This window comes from Hypanus sabinus, chromosome 5 (assembly GCF_030144855.1).
Source record: "Hypanus sabinus isolate sHypSab1 chromosome 5, sHypSab1.hap1, whole genome shotgun sequence".
In the NCBI taxonomy this organism is placed as follows: Eukaryota; Metazoa; Chordata; class Chondrichthyes; order Myliobatiformes; family Dasyatidae; genus Hypanus; species Hypanus sabinus.
In genome coordinates, this window is record NC_082710.1 from 147,036,679 (window position 1) to 147,056,456 (window position 19,778).

The 19,778-nt window shown below is 51.0% G+C and overlaps 1 protein-coding gene across 2 annotated transcripts in view; it reads left to right on the plus strand.

The window, feature by feature from the left end:
• The window catches only part of LOC132394426 (collagen alpha-6(IV) chain-like), a 177,402-nt gene that overhangs the window by 115,207 nt on the left and 42,417 nt on the right, over nucleotides 1-19,778 (plus strand). For both annotated transcript variants that reach the window (XM_059970563.1, XM_059970564.1), the window contains exons 25-32: nucleotides 3,035-3,227; nucleotides 8,571-8,627; nucleotides 11,582-11,647; nucleotides 11,734-11,835; nucleotides 12,252-12,473; nucleotides 17,141-17,302; nucleotides 17,479-17,649; nucleotides 18,277-18,420. In XM_059970563.1, coding sequence (XP_059826546.1) covers nucleotides 3,035-3,227; nucleotides 8,571-8,627; nucleotides 11,582-11,647; nucleotides 11,734-11,835; nucleotides 12,252-12,473; nucleotides 17,141-17,302; nucleotides 17,479-17,649; nucleotides 18,277-18,420 — 1,117 coding nt within the window. The remainder of the gene's footprint in view (nucleotides 1-3,034; nucleotides 3,228-8,570; nucleotides 8,628-11,581; nucleotides 11,648-11,733; nucleotides 11,836-12,251; nucleotides 12,474-17,140; nucleotides 17,303-17,478; nucleotides 17,650-18,276; nucleotides 18,421-19,778) is intronic.

The window sequence follows — 19,778 nt, forward strand, 5'->3', positions numbered from 1 at the left end:
TACACCTGGACCCCAGTGTGTGTAATCACCCCTGAACTGTGATCTACACCCGGTCTCCAGTGTGTTTACTCACTCCTGAACTGTGATCTACACCCGGACCCCAGTGTGTGTAATCACCCCTGACCTGTGATCTACACCCGGACCCCAGTGTGTGTAATCACCCCTGAACTGTGACCTACACCCAGACCCCAGTGTGTGTATTCACCCCTGAACTGTGATCTACACCCAGACCCCAGTGTGTGTAATCACCCCTGAACTATGATCTCTACCTGGACCCCGGTGTGTAATCACCCCTGAACTGTGATCTACACCTGTACCCCAGTGTGTGTAATCATCTCTGACCTGTGATCTACACCCGGACTCCAGTGTGTGTAATCACCCCTGAACTGTGATCTACACCTGGTCCCCGGTGTGTGTACTCACTCCTGACCTGTGATCTACACCTGGTCCCCAGTGTGTGTAATCACCCCTGACCTGTGATCTACACCCGGACCCCGGTGTGTGTAATCACCACTGACCTGTGATCTACACCAGGACCCCAGTGTGTGTAATCACCCCTGAACTGTGATCTACACCTGGTCCCCGGTGTGTGTAATCACCCCTGAACTGTGATCTACACCCAGACCCCAGTGTGTGTAATCACCCCTGAACTGTGATCTACACCCGGACCCCGGTGTGTGTAATCACCCCTGAACTGTGATCTACACTTGGTCCCCAGTGTGTGTAATCACCCCTGAACTGTGATCTACACCCGGACTCCAGTGTCTGTAATCACCCCTGAACTGTGATCTACACCTGGTCCCCGGTGTGTGTAATCACCCCTGAACTGTGATCTACACCTGGTCCCCGGTGTGTGTAATCACCCCTGAACTGTGATCTACACCCGGACCCCGGTGTGTGTAATCACCCCTGAACTGTGATCTACACCCAGACCCCAGTGTGTGTAATCACCCCTGAACTGTGATCTACACCCAGACCCCAGTGTGTGTAATCACCCCTGAACTGTGATCTACACCTGGTCCCCGGTGTGTGTAATCACCCCTGAACTGTGATCTACACCTGGTCCCCGGTGTGTGTAATCACCCCTGAACTGTGATCTACACCCGGACCCCGGTGTGTGTAATCACCCCTGAACTGTGATCTACACCTGGACCCCAGTGTGTGTAATCACCCCTGAACTGTGATCTACACTTGGTCCCCAGTGTGTGTAATCACCCCTGAACTGTGATCTACACCCGGACTCCAGTGTCTGTAATCACCCCTGAACTGTGATCTACACCTGGTCCCCGGTGTGTGTAATCACCCCTGAACTGTGATCTACACCTGGTCCCCGGTGTGTGTAATCACCCCTGAACTGTGATCTACACCCGGACCCCGGTGTGTGTAATCACCCCTGAACTGTGATCTACACTTGGTCCCCAGTGTGTGTAATCACCCCTGAACTGTGATCTATACCCAGACCCCAGTGTGTGTAATCACCCCTGAACTGTGATCTACACCTGGTCCCCGGTGTGTGTAATCACCCCTGAACTGTGATTTACACCTGGTCCCCGGTGTGTGTAATCACCCCTGAACTGTGATCTACACCCGGACCCCGGTGTGTGTAATCACCCCTGAACTGTGATCTACACCTGGACCCCAGTGTGTGTAATCACCCCTGAACTGTGATCTACACCTGGTCCCCGGTGTGTGTAATCTCCCCTGACCTGTGATCTACACCCGGACCCCGGTGTGTGTAATCACCCCTGAACTGTGATCTACACCCAGACCCCAGTGTGTGTAATCACCACAGACCGGTGATCTACACCTGGTCCCCAGTGTGTGTAATCACCCCTGAACTGTGATCTACACCTGGTCCCCAGTGTGTGTAATCACCCCTGAACTGTGATCTACACCCAGACCCCGGTGTGTGTAATCACCCCTGAACTGTGATCTACACCTGGTCCCCGGTGTGTGTAATCACCCCTGACCTGTGATCTACACCCGGACCCCGGTGTGTGTAATCACCCCTGAACTGTGATCTACACCCGGACCCCGGTGTGTGTAATCACCCCTGAACTGTGATCTACACCTGGTCCCCGGTGTGTGTAATCACCCCTGAACTGTGATCTACACCCGGACTCCAGTGTGTGTAATCACCCCTGAACTGTGATCTACACCTGGTCCCCGGTGTGTGTAATCACCCCTGAACTGTGATCTACACCTGGTCCCCGGTGTGTGTAATCACCCCTGAACTGTGATCTACACCCGGACCCCGGTGTGTGTAATCACCCCTGAACTGTGATCCGGTGTGTGTAATCACCCCTGAACTGTGATCTACACCCGGACCCCAGTGTGTGTAATCACTCCTGAACTGTAATCTACACCCAGACCCCAGTGTGTTTATTCACCCCTGAACTGTGATCTACACCCGGACCCCAGTGTGTGTATTCACCCCTGAACTGTGATCTACACCTGGTCCCCGGTGTGTGTAATCACTCCTGAACTGTGATCTACACCTGGTCCCCAGTGTGTGTAATCACCCCTGAACTGTGATCTACACCTGGTCCCCGGTGTGTGTAATCACCCCTGAACTGTGATCTACACCTGGTCCCCGGTGTGTGTAATCACACCCACTCTGGGATTGAATCCCTCCTGGAAGGCTGGACTTCTACTGTGGACCAATGGCTGAATCACTTCCTCATTCTCCAAACGGCATTTCCTGTCCCTGTCTCCTGTCAGCCCCTTCTCCCCCACTTTCTGGACACCCTTCCCGTGGGAGTGATGAACAGTGGGAGATTGCTGGGGCAGTGGATGGGATCAGGACAGGAGTACTGAACCATGTTACCTCATATGTACCCCCACCCCGTCCTGCCCTCGCCCTCTGCGTCTCTGCTCCCCACAGCCCACTGCTCCCTGGAACTCAGTTTTACCCTACCCCCATCTGTCAGGCTCCCACCCCCGTAACGGGCAAAGAGTTCCCCTGGACCTGCGGGAGTGCAGGTTATGTATGAAGTTCCTGTTGCTCCCTCTGGTCACACGTCTGATGTTTCAGGGCGAAGCGCAGAGAGGACCCCCCGGTGACCCAGGGATCCCAGGAGCCCATGGCAGGAAAGGATTCTCGGGACTCCCAGGCAAACCTGGGCAGGTGTTCCAAGGCCCCATTGGGAGCCCGGGGCTGCCTGGAGACATCGGAGTTGAAGGTGTCCCTGGAACTGAAGGTCATCCGGGTGAAACAGGTGACCCAGGTGAGTCTGTCCAACCCCCATATGTCTCTGCTCACCCGTAGTATGGGTGTGACCACTAACATTGCGATGTCAGCTAGTCGGCTGGGGGCCGTGCCTGTCCCAGCACTGACCACACAGTGCCATACTAAGGTCACGCTCCGACGCTCATCCTGCCTTAGCATGGTCTCACACCGGGTGCTTCCAGTATCGACCACGATCCCATATCATCAGCACAGTCCCACGCTGAGTACACGGTCCCACACTGACCGTACCTCAGCACAGTCCCACGCTGACTGTACCTCAGCACAGTCCCACACTGACCGTACCTCAGCACAGTCCCACGCTGACTGTACCTCAGCACAGTCCCACGCTGACTGTACCTCAGCACAGTCCCACACTGACCGTACCTCAGCACAGTCCCACACTGACCGTACCTCAGCACAGTCCCACGCTGAGTACACGGTCCCACACTGACCGTACCTCAGCACAGTCCCACGCTGACTGTACCTCAGCACAGTCCCACACTGACCGTACCTCAGCACAGTCCCACACTGACCGTACCTCAGCACAGTCCCACGCTGAGTACACGGTCCCAAACTGACCGTACCTCAGCACAGTCCCACGCTGAGTACACGGTCCCAAACTGACCGTACCTCTGCACAGTCCCACGCTGAGTACACGGTCCCAAACTGACCGTACCTCTGCACAGTCCCACGCTGACTGTACCTCAGCACAGTCCCACACTGACCGTACCTCAGCACAGTCCCACACTGACCATACCTCAGCCACTCCCATGCTGAATACACAGTCCCACACTGACCGTACCTCAGCACAGTCCCACACTGACCGTACCTCTGCACAGTCCCACACTGACCATACCTCAGCCACTCCCATGCTGAATACACTGTCCCACACTGACCGTACCTCAGCACAGTCCCACACTGACCATACCTCAGCCACTCCCATGCTGAATACACAGTCCCACACTGACCGTACCTCTGCACAGTCCCACGCTGACCGTACCTCAGCACAGTCCCACGCTGAGCGCACAATCCCACACTGACCATACCTCAGCACGGTCCCATGCTGAGTGCACAGTCCCACGCTGAGTACACGGTCCCACACTGACCGTACCTCAGCACAGTCCCACGCTGAGCGCACAATCCCACACTGACCATACCTCAGCCACTCCCATGCTGAATACACAGTCCCACACTGACCATACCTCAGCACGGTCCCACGCTGAGCGCACAATCCCACACTGACCATACCTCAGCCACTCCCATGCTGAATACACAGTCCCACACTGACCGTACCTCTGCACAGTCCCACGCTGACCGTACCTCAGCACAGTCCCACGCTGAGCGCACAATCCCACACTGACCATACCTCAGCACGGTCCCATGCTGAGTACACGGTCCCACACTGACCGTACCTCAGCACAGTCCCACGCTGAGCGCACAATCCCACACTGACCATACCTCAGCCACTCCCATGCTGAATACACAGTCCCACACTGACCGTACCTCTGCACAGTCCCACGCTGACCGTACCTCAGCACAGTCCCACGCTGAGCGCACAATCCCACACTGACCATACCTCAGCCACTCCCATGCTGAATACACAGTCCCACACTGACCATACCTCAGCACAGTCCCACGCTGAGTGCACAGTCCCACACTGAGTGCACAGTCCCACACTGACCATACCTCAGCACGGTCCCACGCTGAGTGCACAGTCCCACACTGAGTGCACAGTCCCACACTGACCATACCTCAGCCACTCCCATGCTGAATACACAGTCCCACACTGACCATACCTCAGCACAGTCCCACGCTGAGTGCACAGTCCCACGCTGAGTACACGGTCCCACACTGACCGTACCTCAGCACGGTCCCACGCTGAGTACACGGTCCCACACTGACCATACCTCAGCACAGTCCCACGCTGAGTGCACAGTCCCACACTGAGTGCACAGTCCCACACTGAGTGCACAATCCCACACTGACCATACCTCAGCACGGTCCCACGCTGAGTACACGGTCCCACACTGACCGTACCTCAGCACAGTCCCACGCTGAGCGCACAATCCCACACTGACCATACCTCAGCCACTCCCATGCTGAATACACAGTCCCACACTGACCATACCTCAGCACGGTCCCACGCTGAGTGCACAGTCCCACACTGAGTGCACAGTCCCACACTGACCATACCTCAGCCACTCCCATGCTGAATACACAGTCCCACACTGACCATACCTCAGCACAGTCCCACGCTGAGTGCACAGTCCCACGCTGAGTACACGGTCCCACACTGACCGTACCTCAGCACGGTCCCACGCTGAGTACACGGTCCCACACTGACCATACCTCAGCACGGTCCCACGCTGAGTGCACAGTCCCACACTGAGTGCACAGTCCCACACTGACCATACCTCAGCACGGTCCCACGCTGAGTACACGGTCCCACACTGACCATACCTCAGCACGGTCCCACGCTGAGTGCACAGTCCCACACTGAGTGCACAGTCCCACACTGACCATACCTCAGCACGGTCCCACGCTGTGTACACGGTCCCACACTGACCATACCTCAGCACGGTCCCACGCTGAGTGCACAGTCCCACACTGAGTGCACAGTCCCACACTGACCATACCTCAGCCACTCCCATGCTGAATACACAGTCCCACACTGACCATACCTCAGCACAGTCCCACGCTGAGTGCACAGTCCCACGCTGAGTACACGGTCCCACACTGACCGTACCTCAGCACGGTCCCACGCTGAGTACACGGTCCCACACTGACCATACCTCAGCACGGTCCCACGCTGAGTGCACAGTCCCACACTGAGTGCACAGTCCCACACTGACCGTACCTCAGCCACTCCCATGCTGAATACACAGTCCCACACTGACCATACCTCAGCACAGTCCCACGCTGAGTGCACAGTCCCACGCTGAGTACACGGTCCCACACTGACCGTACCTCAGCACGGTCCCACGCTGAGTACACGGTCCCACACTGACCATACCTCAGCACGGTCCCACGCTGAGTGCACAGTCCCACACTGAGTGCACAGTCCCACACTGACCATACCTCAGCACGGTCCCACGCTGAGTACACGGTCCCACACTGACCATACCTCAGCACGGTCCCACGCTGAGTGCACAGTCCCACACTGAGTGCACAGTCCCACACTGACCATACCTCAGCACGGTCCCACGCTGTGTACACGGTCCCACACTGACCATACCTCAGCACGGTCCCACGCTGAGTGCACAGTCCCACACTGAGTGCACAGTCCCACGCTGAGTACACGGTCCCACTCTGAGTGCACCGTTCCACGCTGAGTACACGGTCCCACACTGACCATACCTCAGCACGGTCCCACGCTGAGTACACGGTCCCACACTGACCATACCTCAGCACGGTCCCACGCTGAGTACACGGTCCCACACTGACCATACCTCAGCACGGTCCCACGCTGTGTACACGGTCCCACACTGACCATACCTCTGCAACAGTCCCACACTGACACAATCCCACAATGAACACATGATCCCACACTGACTCCATCTCAGCGAGGTCCCACACTAAGCGCCTTCCCATACTGTTTTTCTCACTCTCTACCTGATATGTTGTGACCTGATCTCCCCTCGGCGTGAACAGAGTGGTGAGATCTCAGAGAGGCTGTCTGCGATGAACCTGCCCCTGATCTGCCAACAGTGCAGCCCCTGCGATGGCTGTGTGGTTGCCGGTAGCCTGCGGCATCAGACAGCTCCCCAGTCAAGAGGCTGTCGGGATCCTCCCGCTATAGGTCAGAGCTGCCAACCGCACCCTCCACAAGCAGCAAGAGTCCAGCCTCAGGACTTGACCTCCAACAAAAAACTCCCTTTACCTGGGGGAGGGATCCAAGTAGCTGGCACCTTACCTTGAGAACTGGTCCTGGGTTCTCAACACCCTAAGCAGGGAAGCATTATCCCTGCTTCCATACCCATGCTGAACCCGATGCCCATTGACAGTAATGCCACCTGCCTGCTTTAGACCCCTGTTCCTACCCTATGGGCGCTTCCACGTCCGCCACCTCCCTCGGCAGCCCCTCCAGAGGCTCTGCAGCCCTCCTTTGCCTGCCCCAAGTTTTAGTCAGCAGCTGGAGGAGGTTACAAGGGTAGGTCCCCGCTTTACTTTCGGAAATTTGAAAGCAGGAGTGTCTGATCGAAGTATTGTTGGACATTGGGAGCAGTGTGATGAGGCAGGTGTATGATCTACCGCTTAGATCAGTAATACATCTTGGCTCAATTCTGTACCATTTGGCCCATAAGACCATGACATAGGAGCTGAATTAAGCTGACTGGCCCAACGAGAGGGCTCTGCCATTCCGTCAGTCTCTCTCAACACCGTTCACCTGTCTTCTCCCATCACCTTTGCCACCCTTACTAAATACAGTCTAAAAACCTCTGATTTAAATATACCCAATGACCCAATGAATTGGCCTCCACTGCCCCTGTGGCAATGAGTTCCACAGATTCACCACCCTCTGGCCAAAGAAATTCCTCCCCACCTCTGTCCTAAATGGATGTCCCTCTAATCCGAGTCTGTGCCCTCTGTTCCCAGACTCCCCCCATGTTAGGAAACATTCTCTCCACATCTACTCTATCTGGGCCTTTCAATACTTGGTTGGTTTCAAAGAGATCCCCCGCTCATTATCCTAAATACCAACAGTACAGGCCCAGGGCCATCAAACTCTCCTCAAACCTTAACCCTTTCACTCCTGGACTCGTTCTCGTGAACCTCCTCCCCATATCACTCTAAACCTCTTCTATCCATTAATCAAACGTCTTTTAATCATTATTGTTGTGTCCGCCTCAATCGCTTCCTCTGGCAGCTTCCCCCCGGTACCAGCTTCCGCATAACGAAGTTGCCCCTTGGTTTTCCTTTTAAAGCTTTCTCCTCTGACTTTGAACCAATTCCCTCCAGTTTCCGGTTCCTTTTCCCTGGGAAAAAGACTGTATGTTTCACTCTTTCTGTGCACCTCCTGATTTTATACACCTCTGTTAGGTCACCCCTCATTCTCCTGTGCTCCAGGGAATAAAGTCTGAGCCAGCCCAGCCTCTCCTTCCATCTCATCCTCTGTCGCTGAATCCCCAGATGTGTGAAATTAATTTCTCCGCTTCTCGCTCTGAGATTCGGGTTCAGAAGTAGGCCTGATGGATTCTCCCTAGCTGCAGAATAGATTGTAAAATGCCAAGGGAACATGTTCGGCACCTCTGTTTACAAGCCTGTGCTGATGAGAGATGATCACAGTCTCCATTATTGTCCGCGGCTCAGTGTAATCCATGTGTCCTGTCTGTTTAAACAGCCGCTGAGTGCCCCACGGAGCCGGAAGCATGGCGAAGAACAGGGGGTTACCCAGCAGGTAAAGCGTGGACCTTCCTTGCCTTTTGTAGTTAAAGACTGTTGAACTCCAAATGCAGACAGCTGTAAATGCAAGAGATTCAGCGGATGCTGAAAATCCAGAGTAACACACTCACAAAGTGCTGGGGGAGTTCACAGGCTCAGTGAGCATCTATGGAGAGGAATAAAGAGATGCCGTTTTGGGCCGAGACCAAAAGACCAGTGCCTGGCCAGTTAAGGGTTAAATGGACCCTCCAACATAAAGAGGGAAGCAAGCTTTGATCTCTTGACACAAGTGTGCGGTATAAGGGAGTAGGTGGCATCCAGTCATGAGCAACTAAATATACCTTACATTCGGCATTAGGTTTGATGTGTGGTTCTGATCTCTCAGAGGAGCGGAAGTTAGTAACACTTCCTTGGAAAGGTCAGCCGACTTTCTGTGGGAGAGAGTACCTGCCGCCCAGAGAGTTGGGAGCTGGCACGTTGCAAATCCGCCTGATCTATAAGATCGTAAGACATAGGAGTAGGATTAAGCCATTCGGCCCATCGAGTCTGCTCCGCCTTTCCCGCGGCAGTGTCCTGCTTCGTTGAGTTAGGTGTGTAGGGAGATTGCTTCTGCCCTCCCTCCTTCAAGAGGCTCTGCCTTTCAGTCTTCGAAAGAGTGGCATCCCCAGATGACTTTCATTTGACTGAGGGGAATTTTGCACATCTGCTCTGTTGCGAGACAGGCAGGATGCCCCTTTGCAGGACGCCCAGGAGCCAGTGATGGTATCCTGTGGTGTTGATCTCATCATGCCCATCTGCAGTGGATCTGAGGTCGAGTCCAGCCTGGTCACCAGGACCCTCTCTGTGAAAACTCCATGGCCACCACTGACCAACAGCGCGGAACCACGTCAGGTCGTGTCGAGTGGCGCCCAGGGCCTTCCCGCTGTCTACGATGCCCGTTGGGGGTGTGATGGGACTCTGGGTGAGCAGACTGCCAACATTAGTGCAGCTTAGCTCACCATGCGGGACAAAGGAGTCCGCTTGACCAGCGCCCTAACTATTCACCATAAACACCTTCTCCCTCCCGCACAGCACACCGTGGCTGCACTGTGCATCGTCTGCACCGCATAGTACACTACACCGGCCCCTCCCAAAAAACCCACCGCCTCTCCCACCCAGAAAGACTAGCGCAGCAGGAGCAGGGGAACATCATCACTCGCAGATTCCCCTCCCCGCCCCCACCCCACCGTGACGGGGAGATCTATTGCTGTTCCTTCACCGTCACTGGGTCCAAGCTCCCAACTGCACTCTGGGTCCATCTTCACCAGATGACCTGCAGTCATTCAGGGCAACAGCTCACACTAGTGCCCCGCCTTTTCAGGGAATCTAAGTGTGAGCAAAATACTTTTGTTATTGATATAAAATTTATTACTTATTAGGTTTATTTTTATGTCCTGAGATACTGAGAAAAGCTTTTGTTTGTGTGCAGACAGACAGATTATTCTGTACATAAATATATTGAGGTGGCACAGAAGTGAAGACCATATTATATACACCAAAGTGTATATAATACATATACATACATACATATATATATAATATATACACCAAAGTGAAGGACAGAATTAGGCCACATGGCCCGTCGAATCTGCTCCACCATTTCATCACGGCTGATCCATTTCCCTCTCAGTCCTAATCCCCCACCTTCTCCCATATCCTTTCATTCCCTTGCCAATCAGGAATCTATCTACATCACTTTAAATATACCCAATAACAGCCTCCACAGCCGCCTCCGGATAAAGAAATTCCTCTTCATCTCAGTTCTCAATGGACTTCCCTCTATTCTGAGGCTGCGTCCTCTGGTCTCAGATCCTCCCACCATAGGGAACATCCTCTCCACATCCACTCTATCTTGGCCTTTCAACATTCGATAGCTCCTTCCCCCCCCCCAGTGCTTCCAAATTCCAACAAATACAGACCCAGGGCCATCAAATGCCTTCATACATTAACATTCCTGGAATCATTCTCATGAACTTTCTCTGGAGCCTCTCCAAGGTCAGCACATCCTTCCTTCGATAAGGGGCCCAGACCTGCTGACAGGCCTCCAAGTGAGGCCTCACCAGTGCCTTAGAAAATCCCTGCATTACGTCCTCGCTTTTATATTCTCACCCTCTGGAAATGAACCCTAACGTTCCATTTGCCTTCCTCATCGCCGACTCGAACTGCAAGTTAACCAGCACAATGACCTCTTGCCACCTTCAGTTTTTGGATTTTCTTTCCTCTCAGAAAATAGTCTCTGCTTTTATTAAAACAATAACGGAATGCAGAATAGAGTGTTGCAGCTGGTCCCGCACAGGTAGACAGCAAAGTGCGAGGCCGTGACGAGATAGTGTAGGAGATCAGGAGTCCATCGTTATTGCGTCAGAGAACCATTCAGTGTAACAGTGGGATAGAACTGTTAGGGTTAGTATGTGCTTTCACACATACTGTGGAATGTGCTTTTAAGCTTTTGTATCTTAGAATTATTATTATTGTCATGAAAAGCTTATTAGCATATTGTTTCTACAGATCTGATCATTATGTAGTGAATGGAGTTAGAATATAGAAGTAACAATGCGAGATCATAGCAAGGTAGATTGTGAGGTAAAGAGTGCATCTTATTGTACGAGAGATGGATTCAAGAGTCTGACTACACTGGGTTAGAATCTGACCCTGAGCCTGACGGTATGTGTTTTCAGACTTTCTTTCAACAGCCCAGTGGGTGTGGGAGGAAGGGAGAACGCCAGGGGTGGGTGAGGCCTTTGCTTATGCTGGCTGCTTTACTGAGACGGTAGGAAGTGTGGACAGAGTCCATGCAGGATCCGGTCTTGTGTGAGTGACCAGCCCACATGAACAGGTGAGCAAGATGAAGCCTGCAAAACACTTAAGTTTGGAGTTTAACTAGAATTGCTTATTGATGGAGATTTGACTGTTACACACTCATCTTCCCAGGTGCTGGTTGTGGGAGCCCAGGACAACCAGGAGTGCCGGGAGAACCAGGAGTACCTGGAGAGACAGGTATGGCCAGGTGTATTGATCTGTCCTGCACCACTAAAGCTTGTTTTCTGTGGACACCTTACTTCAAAACAACTGTCCCATTCCAGGTGAAAAAGGTCAGCAAGGATTGCCAGGAACGTCCAGGCAAGGATATCCAGGGAGGAAAGGATTCATTGGAGCCCCAGGACCAGGAATTCCAGGCCCAGAAGGTAATCCATAAGGAAAGTTAGTCGACCCTTCACCCCCATGACCATGGGGACGGCGTGCGAGTCAGAGTCTGGTCAGTGGAGGGGTAGACGCGGTCATCTGTGGTGTAGCACAAGGCTGCCAATGATTCTAGCACAGCCTCAGTGGACTGAATGGCCCCTCGCTGTCCTGCAGTGAGCTGGTGGTAGCCACCCTTCTCCGACCACTGATCGGTGTGAACATGATGGTTCTGGCACCTGTCCCAAAAGGTAGCCATGCCTCTGACCGCGGTTTTCCCTGTCCCAATGTGCCACATTCCCCTATCTCCTCCTCTCCCTCCATCCCCAGGTCAGCCCCCAGCTGTCTGATGCCCCTACTGGGGACCATCCCTGCGTGTTCACACGAGAACCTATGGTCAGCTTCTCTCTCCCTCTTGCAGGATTCGTCGGGGCGCAAGGCAGGAAGGGGGAGCGTGGTGTGGCGGGCCTGCCGGGGCTACCAGGACTGAAGGGCTGGCCTGGAGGGCAGGGTCAACCTGGTCTGAAGGGCTGGCATGGGGACGTGATCGGAGCAGAGCCAGGGTTTCCGGGAGAGCCCGGCTTCCAGGGAAAGCCCGGAGTGAAGGGAATTCCTGGAGATGAAGGCATGATTGGATCCCCAGGTAAGGAATGGGCACGTCCCACAGCTGTGGGACCCTAACACTGGTTCCAGAGAGGGGTGGGGGAGGTGACAGCTGGGGTGGCTTCCTGTAAGCACAGGTTTAGGGCAGCTGATTCTGCCGATGCTGGAAATCCAGAGTGACACACGTAAAGTGATGGATGAATTCAGCTCGCCAGAGAGCATGCATGGAAAGAAATAAGGAGTCAGTGTTTCAGGCTCTGACCGCTCTGACCCATTATCGGTCCTGATGAAGGATCTTGGCTCGAATCATTGACTCTTTATTCAGTTTTTTAAGTGTTCAGCGTTTTAATGAAACCATCAACGAGTTCATCAGCCATCTTCTCAAGCCTGCCCCGCTATTCAGTAAGTTCATGCTTGAGTTGCTCTCCAAATCCCCAGATCCCTTGTTCTGCTCGATGCTCAGAAAGCCACTGGCCTCAGCCCTGTCCAAAACTCCACCACCCTCTGATGAAGACATTTCTCCTCACCCCAATGCTCCCTTTATCTTGGAACTATGACCTGGTTTTGATCCCTCTACGGAGAGGAAAAGGCATCTCAGTACGTACCCTGTCAATTCCGCTCAGATTCTGGTCTGATTCAAAATACACTGTTAGCAGATTATTTTAATATAAAAATAGACTGTTGTGCACCAATAAACCTGTGTTCTCTTAATGTTAAATTTAAAGACAGAGATGATTGAAATTGGCCCCGAAAGCGAAGACAGCTTTCAGTAATTGGTTAAGATTTGAGCAGCACTGATGTCTTCCCTGAATCGTGTTGGGAGATGCTGGATGTCAACTCTGCTTCTGCATCACTGAACATTATAGGAAATCGTAGACAAAATATATAAAGATTGCAGATAGCATGTGGTCTTCTTTGTCTGTCAGATGAATAATGTGACACTAAGAGTTGTTTGCAAAACACAGCAATTCTCCATCTACATGGGATTGTCAAACCTGGTAGTTCTAGCTGAGATGTGATAATGCATCGTGGGAATAACCTAAATATTTGAATTCTCTCCCCAAAAAGGAGAAAATTAGAAGACAATTTAAATCTAAAAGAGCAGCTCATAGCAACTTGGTGAGTTTACTCTGAACCGTAATAAAGAGTTAAGAAATGGTACGGTGTGATGGTTTTCATTAGTTGGGGAATTAAGTTCAAGAGCCGCTTGGTAACGTTGCAGCTCTAAAAAATCTGATTAGACCACACTTAGAATGTTGTGCTCATTCCTGGTCGCCTCATTACAGAAGACATGTAGAGCCTTTAAAGAAGGTGCGGAGGAGATTTACCAGGATGCTGTCTGGATTACCAGATGCTGTCTTCTGAGGGTATATTTAGTGAGCTAGGGCTTTTCTCTTTAGAGTGAAGGAGGATGAGAGGTGACTTGATAGAGGTGTATAAGATGATAAGAGGCATAGATAGAGTGGATAGCCAGAGACCTTTATCAAGGGTGGAAATGTCTAACAGCAGGGGGCATAATTTTAAGGTGATAGGAGGAATGTACATAGGAGATGTCAGAGGTAAGTTTTTTACACAGAGTGTGGAATGCACTGCTAGGGCTGTTTGTAGTGGCAGATATATTAGGGGCACAGGGATGATAGAAAAGCTGAGGGTCATGTCGGAAAGAAGGGTTAGATTGAGTAGATTAACTTGTCGTGGGCTGAAGGGCCTGTACTGTGCTGTGGTGTTCTGTGTTCTATCTCTCTAGAACTGTGGAGCATTGTATCTGAGGTGAGACAGAGCAGGATGGCTTCAAGCGGGATCGTTACATTTGTTCTTTTTAAGTTTATTTCGAGTGTGTCCTCTATCCTAGTACCTGAAACCCTGTAGAGAAATCAGAATCAGATTAAATATCTGTTGTGAAATCTGTTAACTTTACGGCAGCAGTACAATGCAATAATAATAAATAAATATAGAGAAAAAACTGAATTGCAGTAAGTATAGATAAGTCTATTAAATAGTTAAGTTAAAATAAGTCGTGCAAAAAAAAAAGTTGTCCTGGGTCCATTTAGAAATCAGATGGCAGAGGAGAAAGAAGCTGTTCCTGAATCGCTGAGTGTGTGGCTTCAAGCTTCTGTACTTCTTTCCCGATGGTAACAGTGTGAAGAGGGCATGTCCTGGGTGGTTAAAGAAGGACACTGCCCTCCTAAGGCACCACAACTTGAAGATGTCTTGGATGCTACTGAGGCTGGTGCCCATGATAGAGCTGACTAATTTTGCAAGTTTCTGCAAGTTATTTTGATCCTGTGCAGTAGCCCTCCTCCCCATACCAGACAGTGATGAAGCCAGTCAGAATGCTCCCCATGGTACATTGCAGAGATTTTTGAGTGTTTTAGTTGACAAGCCAAATCTCCCCAAAGTCCTAACGAAATGAGCCACTATCTTGCCTTCTTTATAGCTGCATCAATATGTTGCACCCAAGTTCTCAGCGATATTGACACCCGGGAACTCCACATTTGATACCTCTGTGAGAATTGGCGGTGTGTTCCCTCGTCTTACCCTTCCTGAAGTCCTTGCTGATGTTGAGAGCAAGGTTGTTGCTGTGACACCACCCAACTGGTATATCTCGCTCTTAATGTGTGCCTAATTTAGGCAAATGGTTTTAACGTAGATAGACGTCATGGTCAGCATGCACAAGATGGGCCAAAGGGCTGTGTCTGTATGTTACAGTAGATAGTGTCAAGGGGGCCAGTTAGCGTGCAGGGGATCTGTGAATGGGACAAACCTGTTCTTTGGCTGTAGTTATGTGGGAGCTGCTCTTTTAAAGGTTACGGATCAGCACTACAAGGTCAAGTGGTCTGATGGGCTGAAGGTGGCCGGAATGGTGGTTCAGAATTGGGACTTTGCCAGAAGGATGTGTCTTCCTGAGAATATGCCTGAACTTCTTTTCAATAAATCTCATGGACAGGAAATGTTTTACCCAACCTGCCTCATTTCCTGGCATCTCTGAAGCTTTTACTTCCTTCATCAAAGTTGAATTAAAATGTATTATCAAACTTTGTCTTGTATGTTACCATATACTTCCTTCAGATTCCCTTACTTACAGACATTTCATCAAAGCTAAAGTCAAATTTATCATCAAAGGATGTATACATCTCCGTGTAATGCCTTGAGATGATTTTTTTCAGGCACTTCCAGGAAAATAAAGAAATGCAGTATAATTTATGCAAACTATACATACTGTAAGTAAAGACTGACAAACAGCCAGTGTACAAAAGTGGGGAGGGATGAATGAACAATGAAATTACGGAGAGCACGCTCCCTGCAGAAAGCTGGGGAGGGGTGGGCGGAGAGTTGGTAAAGCTGTGTTTTAGGATTCAATTGAAGATGGCAGAAGTTGCGGAGAAAGATGTGCTGGATAGTAAAGGCTGATGCAGTGGTAGGTGTGGACAAGAGGAACTCTTTCCCTGTTGCATGGATGGGGTGAGGGCTGATGTGTGGGAAATGGAGGAGATATGGGTGAGAGCGTCATCACTGGCTGAGCAAGAAGGAGGACATCGCTAACGTTCTGGAAAGAAAAGCCTCATTCTGGGAACAGATGAAGCGGAGATGAAAGAATTGAGACAAGGGAATGTTATTTTTACAGGAGACAGGTTGGTAAGAGGTACAGTCAAGATAACTGGGAGTTGGGATTATAAAAGATATCAGTAGACAGTTTGTCTCCAGAGATGGAAAGAGAGGTTGAGAAAGGAGACAGAGTTGTCAGAAATAGAGCAAAGGCAGGGTGGAAATTGGAGGAAAGTTGTTGAAACTGACGATCTCTGCACAATTGCATGAAGCAGCACCAATGCAGTCGTCAATGTGGCGCAGAAAGATTTGGGGAGCTTTACCAGGAAGGCTTGGAACATGACCTGTTCCACATAGCCAATGAAAAGACAGACATAGCTGGGGCCCTTGCGGGTGTCCATGAGATCGGAGAAAGTGGAAGGAGCCAAAAGGCTGATCACTTCAAGGGCAGACGCACGTGTGACTGACCAGTGTAGGACAGACTGGCTAGTGTGGGACAGAATAACCCACTGCTCCAATGTTCACAGAATGAGCTTTCTCAAAGTCAGACAGAGTTTATTATCATTGTTGTTCCTTATCACCCCTTGTGGTGCTCCAGACGGCATTTTTTTCAGATAGCATTTGTCTGTTTTTACCAGCACAAATGGGAAGTGTGCAAGTCACCGACTGGATTTGAACCCGGGACCACGCACCTCACAGTCCAGTGCTGATGCCACTACACCACCAGCTGGCTAAGGTGCAATGGAAAAACTTACTTGCACATAAATTATACACATTTTTTTTTTCAGGAAAGAATGCGGAACAAAAAAGAACCAAAATCCACTAATGCACAAGGTGTCCAACACTGAGGTAGTGATTAATATTGTGCCAGTTAGTTGAAGAACCAAATGGTTGAAGAGAAGAAGTAGCTGTTCTCATAGTGTGGTACTTCAGGCTTCTGTATCTCCTGCCCGATGGTAGCTGTGAGGAGGTGGCATGGCCCAGACGCTGGGGGTCTTTGTTAGTGGATGTTGCCTTCATCAGCCAGCATCTCCAGTAGATGCAACTGATACTGGGGGGAATGTGCCCATGGTGTCCAGTCTCTCAACAACTTCTCATGTTGCTGCATGTTGGAATTGCCATACCAGATCATGATGCAACCATTTCGCTTATCTTCCTCAGGAACGGATGGAGCGCAGGGAGCACTGGGTCCCAAAGGGGAGCAAGGACACCCTGGACCATCCGGACTTGCAGGATTCCCAGGAGAAAAGGGGCTTCCTGGCACCTTTGGACGGCCAGGACTGCCTGGGTTACAGGGAATTCCAGGGGTACCTGGATTTATGGGTGAGTCCTCAACCCACCAGGCGAGGTTCAACCAAAACCTGGTCCCTGCCATGGGCACCCCCTCACTCCCACTCCCCCATCACACCACCTCACAACCCTATCCCATGATACCCCTCCCTTCCCCCCCTCCCTTCCCTGCCCCCTCGGCTCACCTCTGACCAGTTGTCTGCCCGCAGGTCAACAGGGTCAGAAAGGAAGCCAAGGAGATCTAGGTCCCCCTGGTCCAGCTGGGATGAAAGGACTACCTGGTGTTCCTGGTGAGATGGGTCCCCCCGGAGACCAAGGCTTTCCCGGGCCGAGCGCTCCGTATGGTGCAGATGGGCTGCCAGGACTCGATGGGCTGAAGGGTGAGTGTGTGTGTGTGTGTGTGTGTGCGTGCGGTACAGCTGGTAGCATGTGACAGTGGTGGAGAGGGTACAGATGAGGTTCCCAAAATGTCGTCCATGATGGACACTGAGAGGGTTGTTTGGAGTGAGCTGTCAGTGTAACTGGTGCATGCGAGCTCGACTCAAGCATTTAAGAGAAGTTTGGATAGGTACATGGATGGGAGGGGTATGGAGGGCTATGGTCCCGGAGCAGGCCAATGGGAGTAGGCAGTTTCAATGGCTCAGCATGGACTAGATGGGCTGAAGGGCCTGTTTCTGTGCTGTACTTTTCTATGACTCTCTGACACAACGGGTGGGTGGCTGCTTTCCTCAGAGGGTCTCTGTGTGTTCAATGATAAAGATGATGGTCAAATCAGTGGGGATCTGAGAATGCTTTTCCCTGACAGTGGTTGGATCTGGACACACTGCCTGATGGGGTAGTGGGACCAGAGATTTAGAACCCTTCTAGGTGAGCACTTGAATGGTCAGGGCGAGACTGTGTGGAAGGAAGGGAGATGGGCGGTGACCATGTCCTCTGTGGGGTTGCCCTGCCCCTGGCAACCTGCTGCTCCATCTCTGCTGACTCACCCTGTCCGTTCATCCCTTCAGGTGGGAGAGGCTCGTCGGGAATCATGGGCTTTCTTGGTGTCAAAGGCTTCAGAGGTCAACCTGGAATCAAGGGTCGGAAGGGCGAAGTTGGATTTTCTGGAAAGAAAGGAGTTGTAGGAGTCTCAGGACTGAAAGGACTGAAAGGTGAGTTACTGACCCTTAAGCTGCTCCACACCACTGCCCATCCGTCTTGGGAGAGACATCTCAGCACCCTGTGAACCATCTCCGTATGTCATTGGATGGTCCCGGCAGCACCCATGGGTGTCATAGGGCATGTGACACGCAGGTCGATTGGGAAAATCAGTTTGGAAATCGATCCCAAGACAGTGAGTTTTTTAGAACAGTTTGTCACTGAGCCTGCTGGTGGATCAACTGTACTGGATTGGGTGTTGTGTCATGAACCAAAGGTGATTAGGGAGCTTAAGGTAAAAAAAAAACATTTTTGGGAAGCACTGATCTCGATAGGATTGAGTTCAACTTGAAATTTGATAGGGAGAAAGTAAAGCATTTCAGTGGAGTGAAGGAAATTACATCGGTATGAGAGAGGAGTTGGCCAAGGATGTCAGCAGAGCAGCAAGGGTGTGAGTTTCTAGGAAGAGGGTAAGACAGATGTATTCCAAAACTAAAATAAATAGTCAAATGGCAAAATAGTACAACCATGGCTGACAAGGGAAGTCAAAGCTAATGTAAAAGCAAAAGAGGGCATACAACAAAGCAAAAACTTAATGGGAAGACGGAGGATTGGAAAGCTTTTAAAACCCCACAGACAGAAACTAAATCATTAGGAAGGAATAGATGAAATACAAATACAGGCTAGCAAACATTATCAAAGTGGATAGTAAAAGCTTTTTCAAGAATATAAAAAATAAGAGAGATGAAAGTGGTTATAGGACCGCTAGAAAATGAGGCTGGAGAAGTAATAACGGGGACAAGGAAATGGCAGATGAACTAAATGAGTATTTTGCATTAGTCTTCACTGTGGAAGATGCTAGCAATGTGTCAGATGTTGAAGAGTGGGAGGGAAGAGAAGAGAGTACAGTTACTATTACAAGGGAGAAGGTGCTCAAAAAGCTGAAAGACCTAAGGGTACATAAGTCACCTAGGCTAAGGCAGCAGAAAGGAAATTATAGACCAGTTAGCCTGACCTCAGTGGTTGGGAAGATGTTAGAGTCAATTGTTAAGGATGAGGTGATGGAGTACTTGGTGACACAGGACAAGATAGGACAAAATCAGCATGGTTTCCTTAAGGGAGACTCTTGTCTGACAAACTTGTTGGAGTTCTTTGAGAAGATTGCACGTAGGGTAGATAAAGGGGATGTAGTGGATGTTGTATATTTGGACTTTCAGAAGGCCTTTGACAAGGTGCCACACATGAGGCTGCTTACCAAGTTAAGAGCCCATGGTATTACAGGAAAGTTACTGGCATGGTTAGAGCATTGGCTGATTAATAGGAGACATCGAGTGGGAATAAAAGGATCCTTTTCTGGTTGGTAACCAATGAC